The sequence below is a fragment of the Gopherus evgoodei genome, chromosome 7, assembly GCF_007399415.2.
Source record: "Gopherus evgoodei ecotype Sinaloan lineage chromosome 7, rGopEvg1_v1.p, whole genome shotgun sequence".
In the NCBI taxonomy this organism is placed as follows: domain Eukaryota; kingdom Metazoa; phylum Chordata; order Testudines; family Testudinidae; genus Gopherus; species Gopherus evgoodei.
The window spans coordinates 83,635,739-83,645,272 of record NC_044328.1 but is presented as its reverse complement, the minus strand read 5'-3'; the positions used below and the strand labels follow the sequence as shown (position 1 = coordinate 83,645,272).

The 9,534-nt window shown below is 52.4% G+C and overlaps 1 protein-coding gene across 1 annotated transcript; it reads left to right on the top strand.

Moving 5' to 3' along the window:
- Positions 1–693: 693 nt before the first annotated feature.
- GPR62 (G protein-coupled receptor 62) lies at positions 694–7,888 on the top strand. The gene is made up of 2 exons (XM_030571192.1): positions 694–1,171; positions 4,759–7,888. The coding sequence occupies exon 2, from the start codon at positions 4,784–4,786 to the stop codon at positions 6,098–6,100; it is 1,317 nt and encodes a 438-aa protein (XP_030427052.1). The 5' UTR covers positions 694–1,171; positions 4,759–4,783; the 3' UTR covers positions 6,101–7,888.
- The last annotated feature ends 1,646 nt before the right edge of the window (positions 7,889–9,534 follow it).

Here is a 9,534-nt window from a genome sequence, read left to right as displayed (position 1 = left end):
ACAGGACAGACATAGCAAGTTTCCACTGCCTGGATCGGTCTCCCTGGGCTGGTCCCCTCAGTGGCAGAGCTTGTCCTATGATCTGACTGGGAAGGTCGTCTCTGGATGGTAGGGGTCCTGGGCCACATGCCCTGATGGACTCAGGGAGCAGGGAACCCCTGGGCTGCTAGGCCCTGCCTAGCTAGAGTAGAGAGAGGGCTCCCTAACCCAGACACCTGGGACCCTCTGCCCAGGCTGGGATTAGAGGAGACCTGGTTGGATGCCGGGAACTCTTAAAATAACATAGCGCCCCCTATAGCTAGAAAGAGGAGTCTGGGCAGAGTGCTTCAAGCTGGGGGACAGCAGGATTGTACTGGCTGCAGCCTGAGCCCAGCTCCTCATCCCTTCCGAAGCCTCCATCCCCGCAGCCACAGGCACCTTGCCACCCCCCCAGTATTTGGCTGCTTTAGGTGATGCATGGCCTGGCTGTGTGCAAGGGCTGGCCCTGATCCTCTCCCCTGCAGGGGTGGCTCCCCAGAGGTGAGGCCTTTGCTTTGCCCCCCATCCTGGCAGCGCAGTGAGGGGGCAGCCCGGGCCCAGGTGTGGGGCTGAAAGCTGAGGCTGCTTAGGACCCAGTAGAATTCTCTGTATGAATGACAGTGCTTTAAAAGGCCAGGCAAAGACCAGATGTGACAGCCTGTGCCATCCACAGCACAGCTCGGCAGCAGTAGCCTCCCGGCACCCATCCAGAGGGGGGAGAAAGGGGACCTCTGCCAGATAGATGTGCCCACTCCTTCCCCAGAGGATGCTGTGAGGCCTTCCATCATCCCAGCTTCAGGGGCTGGGACAGTGGACCCCCCACCTCCCCACACACACACTGGCACGGTGAGCCAGAGGGACTCTGATGCCATAAGCCAAGCGGGCACATGGAGGTGAGACACCGGCCGCCTTGCTTCAGGAGGTCTTTGATCATTCATGTCCCCACCAGGAGTGGGGTGTGCTGTAGCATGGGACAGTGAAGCCCACCTTGATCCCAGGGGTAGGGAGAGAGCTGAAGCCACCACAGCGTGTATCGGATCAGAGGGGTAAAAGTTGCTCACCTGACAGAGCCAAGATGAGGACCCCACTGGCCAGCGGGAGAAGCCAGCCTGGGTGCCAGCCTCCCAAGAGTCTCCAGGTGCATTCAAGTCTGGTGAGTTACCCACCTCCTGCCAGGAGAAGCGGGGGAGGGGATTCATTCTCTTATTAAATGACAATGGCAGGCTGGGGCCTGATCTTGCCAGACCCTTGGCGCCCCCCGATCAAGGGATCTGGCCCTTCTTTGCAGACTGTTTCACGTAATTTGTGTCCCAAATGCGTACTGGGATTAGGAGCAGATTAGTGGAGGGGGTGGTGGAGAGATCTGGAGGCAGATGAGGTACATTTACCACTGGGATTTGGAAAGGGAGCCACTGACCTGGCACAGACATGGGCTTTGCCTTAGGCCAGGGCTAGATGTGAAACTAGCTAGTAATGTTGGTTGGAGGGATATTTTAGACATGTCTATACTGGCAAGAGCGCTAGTGTAGACACAGTTATAGCAGCAAAATAATTGCTTTGGCCGGTCTAGGCTACTTCATCCGGGGAACTGGTCTGAACACTCTTGTGGAAAGCTGTGTCTCCACTGGGAGGGCTCAGTGCTGTAGCTGGAACCGTGTAGCTATACCCGCAAACCCTTTCCAGTGTAGACTGGGCCCTTCGCAGCGAGACAGACTGCTCTTGCACCAGTGTTTTGTGAGGGGAAGCTCGGTGCTCTCCTCTGGTGCTTTTCATCCAGAGATCTCAAAGCCCTTTGTAAGGACAGTAAAGGCTCATACTCCCCATGTTACTGATGGGGAAACTGAGTCACAGAGTGACTTACAACCATAGCAATGTAGGGCTGGAGGGCACCTTGAGAGCTCATCAAGTCCAGCCCCCTATCAGTGGCATTGCTGGGAATAGATCTTCTGAGGCCCAGGCAGGTTCCCTGTCCACCGGACTAGGTAGTGCCCAGGAGTGTTCTAGGAAAGCATTGAAGGAGAGCAGAGAGAAAGGGATCTGAAATGCTGAGCATGCTGTTATAGAGCAGGGGGGTGGATTTTGAATGGCTTGGGCTTTGGCTGTGGTCATCCGCATTCTGTATTCTCTCTGCAGGGCTCATGGTGGGAGGGTCCTACTGCCCAGCCTAGGGGAGCTGTTGGAGAATGCTCCCAGCAAGCCAGTTCTGAGCTGTGACCAGAGGATTGGCAGCAGCTTCTAAGCATCGTGCTGCTCCAGTCCAGAACTAGAACCTGCCACGTGCCTGATTGGGCCCAAGCCAAACAGCTGACTTCGAAGGCCAGCCACAAGCTGCTCCCAAATGAGCTCAGGGTTAGCAATGGTTAACGCGGGCCAATGGGTGAAGGAGACTCTGTGCTTGAAGGCAGAAACTCCATCACCAGCCCAAGGGGAAGCTCCCTGAATGACTGATTTACTGGCCTCTGCTGGGGCTGGATTTGCATGCGTTTGTACAGCCCTTCTGCGCCTCTCTCTCCCAGAGGCCCGGGCTGCCCTTAGCCTGGTGTTCAGTGCCCTGCCATGGCCCTCCAGTCCTGCAGCTTCATGGAGCCCCCTGGAGCCCCCACACCAAATTCCTTGCTAGGCTTCGGCCCTGCTGGGCACTGCCTCTGCTGCCAGAGCCCACGGGAGAGACACCACTCAGTGTGGGTGTGGGATTCAGATGGGCAACATCCGGACAACAGGGGCTTGATCTGCCCCCAGGCTCAGGCTGGTGGAGAGTTTGCCAGCAGAGAAGGGGCCCCACAGGCAAGTGCTTCAGCGGGCACTGGCACCGTCCCTACCAATGGGGTGCTGCGGGAAGTGAGGCACCAGGGGCTGCCACTCCCTGGGCTAGGCTAGTGTGGGTAAACAAGGGGGGGTCGCTCAGCAGGGCTGTCAGTGCAAAAGCTCCCCTAGCACTGAGTTTGCCCGGGGGGAGGAGGCCTAGCTGCCTTTGCTCCAGTCCCCCCCACATAGTGAAAGAGGGGTTCTTTGCTTTGCACAAAGGGCCGGCTCCCCCAGCACTAGATGGCCAGTCGGGCCCAGGGAGCTCAGGGAGGAGCCAGGGCTTCCCAGCGGCCTGCTGCACACAACTGGTGGAGGGGGACAGAGTGCAAGGCCAAGGTCATGACCTGGCCTATCCAGGTTGGAGCCATCTGTGCCCCCTGGGGTAGAAGGAGCAGCCCATGGATTTCCCCCAGTTGTCCCCTACCCAGTGCTCGTGGTGCCAACTCCATCCAAAGCCCAAGGAGTCATGGGCGCAAACACCTAGCTGCCCTGGAAACAGAGCCATCCCATTAGGCACTGGCCAGTCACCACAAGATTGGGGTTGTTAGAAGAAATCAAAATTGGGTGTAGGAAGAAACTACCAAATACAGCAGCGTTAAAGCCGGAACGAGGCTGTGGGGAGAGCCATGCCCTGAATTCACCACCATAGGAGCATTGCAATTGTCAGATGGGGATCCAAGCCATCTAGCTCAGTGTCCTGTCTCTACTAGAGGAAGGTGCAGGAAACCACCTCAGCCAGTGTATTTAGAGACTGGCTTAAGCCCTGAAGTATGAGGTTCAATAGCTGTGCAGAATGTGTGTTCTCATATGTGATAACTCTGGATCTCGTTATCCATGTAAGTGTCCAATCCCTTTTTTAGTATTGCTATATTAGTGAAGCCCCCATGACTTCCTGTGGCAATGAGTTCCACTGGTTAATTGCATGCTGTGTGGAAAAGATTGATTGGTCTATTGATTGCTTTTGAATTTCCCACTTTTCAGTTTTGTTGAATGTCGCCTGGTTCTTGTGTCATGAGGCAGAGAGGACAGACTCTCCTGATCTTCCTTCTCCATTCCAGTCATTATTTTATAGATGTTTATCTTATCCCTCTTATTTGTCTCCTTTCACTTCCAATGGAAAACCAGAGAAATGTCTCTGGGAATTGGGGCTTGTGGTTGAGGTCCCTGTTCCAATCCAGGTTGAGTGTTTACTGATGAGGAGCCTGAAGCAATGTTTAATTAGGCCCTAGCAGTGATACAATACTCAGTATGTGACTCAAATATTGTGCGGTGGGTGGCGAAGGACCCAACATGGTCGCCTCCTGAACACAATAGGCTATGGCCCCGTGTTATGACTGCGTGGCCATCTGTGTAGGAGAAGCAGCTGGTTCCAGGACAGTTCTTAATGGACAGGTATCCACAGCACAAAGCAACAGGCACAATTTGCCCCCTCAATGGCAATCTCAGTGGAGAAACCATGGGTAGGGATAGAGCCTGCTTTGTTCTCAAACTCCCTCCAGCTCCGGATTGAGGCGCTCGCTGGGGTGGGGGTTACCCATACCTGGACAGACTGATCTGCTCCTGCTAGTGGCTGCTGGTTTCTGGCAGCCAGACATCCTCTCTGCCCTCCTTGCTAGTAGACAACCAGCTTGGAGCCCTGCACTGGGGCAGTGGAAGAGAGAGCTGTTTCGGCACTGACAAGGCTCTCCTAGCTTGGCTTGCAATTCCTCCCCAAGCCTCACCCTGTAGCATGTCACCTCTAGCATCTTGCCTGTCTCTGTTGGCTTGAAGAACAGGAGTTGCCAAGTTGCACCTAACCTTGGAACCCCGCACGAGCAGAGAGGTGAGGTGCTAGTGTCATCCCCAGGGTCGTTCGGGGTTATGGTCACTTGCAAGACATTCTCATTGCTCACTTGCAACACTTCTCAGTTTTGCTCCCCTCCCTTCTCCCCACAGGGAAGAAGATCCACCTGGGAAGAAGATGGGGGTGGTGACATTTCCTGCTAAGAGACACTGGAAATTTGTTCCTGCTTCCCAGGTGCTGGAGCTCTCAGAGTATCCCAGAGGCACAATGGCAAACAGAACTGGGCTTAACGCTACTCAGGGGCTAGACACTTCCTCTCTACCAGAGGTGTCCCAATTCCAGGAGGCTGTTGGCCTTTTCTTCATGGTCCTGCTGAACCTCGTAGCCTTGGTTGCCAATGTGGCAGTGATGGTGGTCATCCTCAAGACCCCTCTGCTGAGGAAGTTCATCTTTGTCTGCCACCTCTGCCTGGTGGATCTGTTGTCCGCCATCTTCCTGATGCCACTGGGGATCATTTCCAGCTCCTCTTGCTTCAACAGGGTGATCTACAGCATCGCAGAGTGCCAGACCTTAATCTTCTTGAACATCTGTTTCATCAGCGCCTCCATCCTCACCATCTCGGTCATCAGCGTGGAGAGATATTACTACATCATTCACCCCATGCGGTACGAGGTCAAGATGACCGTTGGGCTGGCAGTCACAGTGGTGGTCTTCATCTGGATTAAGTCGATCCTGGTCACAGTCTTGGCATTGGTGGGGTGGCCTCAAGACAACGGGGCCACGAGTGCCAGTAAGTGCACTGTGTCCTGGAGCCCTGGGGCCCACAAGAAGGCCTTTGTTATTGTCTTCAGCACCCTCTGCTTCTTCCTGCCTACCTTGGTCATCTTTGCTGTCTACTGCAGCATCTACAAAGTGGCCCGGATTGCCTCCTTGCAGCATGTGCCCGTCCCCTCTTGGACCGCTGCCCCGCGGCAGCGATCGGAGTCTATTAACAGCCAAGTCACTATCATTACTACCAGAAACCTGCCTCCCAGGCTGTCCCCAGAGAGGATGTTTGGAGGGGGAAAAGCTGCCATGACTGTGGTCCTCATTGTGGGTCAATTCTTGTGCTGCTGGTTGCCATTCTTCTCCTTCCATTTATACTGCTCCATTAACTCTCTCAGCCCAGGCAGGGGCCATGGGGAGACGGTCGTCACCTGGCTCGCCTACTCCTCCTTTGCTATCAATCCTTTTTTCTATGGGTTACTGAACCGCCAGATAAGGGAAGAGCTGTGTAGGCTGGGGCGGAGCTGCCTCAACAGACCCTTGAGCCAAGAGCTCTGTCTCTCCAGCCCAGAGGGTTCCATACAGGAGAACTTCCTTCAGTTCCTGCAGAGGACCAGCTGCACACTGGAGACCCGATCCAGTTACGTCAACTCTAGCCCCAGGAACACTTTGGACCAGACCATGATGGGCTTCAGAATTCCAGGCCAAATCCCAGAAGAAACCAACTGAGAAAGCACAGTGGGCTGGGGTCAACTTCATTTCCCTTCTCTCCAGATCCTGGCCTCTGCTAGGAGATGGATTGAAGCAGGGTTTCAGCTGATTTGAAGGACTGACCAACCCTTTTTAGACCTGGCGGGAGGGTCGGGGTTATGGCTTTGGAAGAACTTGCCTTCAGCCAGAGTAAATCCAGTGAAAGGGTATTTCCGTGGCTTTACAATATTGGGCCAGCCTGATTTCATGGGTGAGAGCCAAAGAGGGAGAAAGCAAGAAGGCAGGGAGCTGGAAATGGACAAAGGCGCTCCCTGGAGCTAATTTTCTTTCTCTCTCAGCATTTTTCCTGACACTGACATGTCACGAGCACCAAGCTCCAGCATCTGAGCTGTTGGGGAGGTTCTGCTTTTGCCTAGTCTTCTAGATTAATAGACCTTTCGATGGTGGTCCAGGGAGCTCAAGTGACATGCCAGAGGTCACCTTGTGCATCATTGCCTCAGTTGTGGGGGATGGAGGTAGGAGGACCTCAGGCCCCTTCTGTTTCTGCATCCTTTGCTCAGACTACTAGACAACACTGCCTCTTTCTGGTTTAGGGCTCAGCCATTCCAGGAGTGAGGGCTGGCTGAGCAACAGTAAATTGTGAGGACTGGGCAGGGAGTCACTCATGATCAGGTACTTTTAAAAAAGGGTTTGGGTTACTTCTCTGGATTCACCCTTATGACAGTTCATGGGATCAGAGAACAGGCTATTGATAAGGAAACCAGACTGCAGGGTTTATTGACCCACTGAGGTATTTAGATAGTAGCCCCTCGTTCTGCGGGAGCAGAGCTTTGCTCCGCAGCGATCACTCCCCAAGCTATTGACCTCTGGGAAGGCAGGTGAAACTGACACGCAAAGCTGTGGCAGGAGCCAAGTGACAGCAGCGGGTGGTAGGTGCTGACCCGCCTTAAGGCTCCTGCAGCACCAGACAGCCTAATCCAAAGCGAAGGCAGCTCCTTGAGTGGCTGGCTGGACAAATGCAGGTTGGCAGGGAGAGATGAAGAGAGCGAGGAGTTATTCCAGGGCATGCAGGCCAAATTAATCCGTGGACCAACACAGCTGATTTCAGGGATGGCAAAGGACCTAGCACACTTTAGCTGCTATAGAAACAATAGCAGGTGGTGATAACAATGGCAGTGATACCATGAGTCCCTTGATTTCAATCATGTCACACACAAGCAGTTCATTGAGCTCCCTGTTTCAGGTGGGGATGGTGCACTTGAGGATACCCTTCACGTGTTTCTCTGCAGAGACAGCCAGCAGTAAATGTGAAGGGCCAGATCCCCAAAGATATTTAGGCTCTTAACTTCAGTTGAAACCAATGGGATTTAGGAGCCTAAATACCTTTTGAGGATCTGGGCCTAAGCGTTCTTGACTGGATATTTTCTCCTCCCCGGCTGGCCTCCAGAGGTATTTGTAATTATTTTTTAATCGACCGCTAATGTCTTTTCAACAGATGTATTTTAACAACTGTCTATTAATAGAGGCAAAGGAAGTGCCGGGCTCAGAAGCTTTGTTTGTTTTGAAGAAGAGGCAGAGTGAGTCCCCCTTTCCTCTCCTCCCAGCACAGTGGGGGAAGGTGCCTTTTCCTTTAAAAGTCTCAGTGCAAACCTATGGCGAGTGCTTGGTTGGGAGAATGTCTTCAAGTGGCTAGATACGGGGAATTGATGGAAGAAATGACTCACCAGGAAGCTCTAACATAAGGCCCAAACTCAGTTATGTGATTATTTTTACAGCTTTGTCTTGCTTGGAAATGGGAGACTCTAGGAAATAGAGCTGGGAAATGCCCATTATGGCATGTTGGTGTCAGTTACCCCTTGCTTAGTTATCAGATGTTCTAGGTCTGGTTCCCCCGTGTTATGAGTGCAAAGTCATTGTAAAGTGCTTCCAGATCACAACGATACTGTCAGGGTTCCTTCACCACTCTGAACACTGGGGTACAGATGTGGGGACCCACATGAAAGACCCCCCTACACTTATTTTTACCAGCTTAGGTTAAAACTTTTCCAAGGCACAAGTTCCATCTTGTCCTTGATCGCTGCCACCACCAAGTGATTTAAATAAACATTCAGGGAGGGCCACTTGGAGCCCTGCCTTCCCCAAAATATCCCTCTAAGCCTCTACACTCCCTTTCCTGGGGAGGCTTGAGAATAATATCCTAACCAATTGGTTACAAAGTGAGCACAGATCAACCCCCTGGGTCTTTAGGACACTGAAAAACAATCAGGTTCTTAACAGAAGTTTTATTTAAAAAAAAAAGATAAAAGAATCACCTCTGTAAAATCAGGATGGAAGATAACTTTACAGGGTAACAAAAAGTTTCCAAACATGGAGGATTTCCCCTCTAGGCAAAACTTTAAAGTTACAAAAACAGGGATAAACTTCCCTCTTATCAAAGAGAAAATTCACAGGTTAAAACAAAAGACAATCTAATGCATTTCTATGCTATTACTTACTATTTCTGCAATACTAGATGCTTAGTCCAGATATGGCGTAGGGAGATGTATTTGCCCTTCCCTGGTTCCTTTGCTGACTCCCAGAAAACAAAACAAACACAAAAACAAAAACGTTCCCCCATAGATTTGAAAGTACCTTCTCCCCTTATTGGTCCTTTTAGTCAGGTGCCAACCAGGTTATCTGAGCTTCTTAACCTAACCCTTTACAGGTAAAAGAGGAATTAATCCTTTACAGGGTAAAGAGGGATTTTATGCTACCCTTAGCTGTATGTTTATGACAGATACATTGACAGAAGCCCCTCCCCCCAACCAAACCCATTTAAAAGCATCCACGGGGTGAGGGTGCGGGGGCACCAGTTTAACTGGCTTTAGCTAAACCACTGCCAGCTTTCAGTGTGGATAAGGCCTACGGATTGCAAAGTTCTTAAAGAACATGGATGAATGAGCCTCCCATGAAGTTGGTTAGTAGCACTGTCCTCCTCTTACCAAGGCTGAGGCCTTTGCACCACCAAGCCTGTCAGGTCCCACCTTTCCCAGAGCATCTCAGACATCTCACAGCATCTCAGACACCCCCCAGTGGGGGGAGGGGGCTGCCTTCCCCCCCAACTCTGACCCAGCAGGAGGCTTCAGTTAGATCTGATCAGCAAAGCGCCTGTTAAACTGGCCCCATGGCACTGCACAGCTGCGTTGAGTCATAGCCACTGTGTTTACTGACACAAAGCCCCAAGCGCAAGAGGGAGGCTGCTCTGCCTTGTGCATCCCTCGGGCAGTTGCCAGCAAAGCTCTCATTCCAGGAGCTTTCTGAGTAACGAGATGTACCAAACCAGGCAGGAAGGACAAGGCTTTGATTTCCAGGGAGCAGCCTGAACTGCCAGGGATGGGGGTTAAAATAAAACCTTGCGAATGGAGCCGATTTGCTTATGGATGGGGGAAAAGCTCCAAACCGCTAGGGCCGGG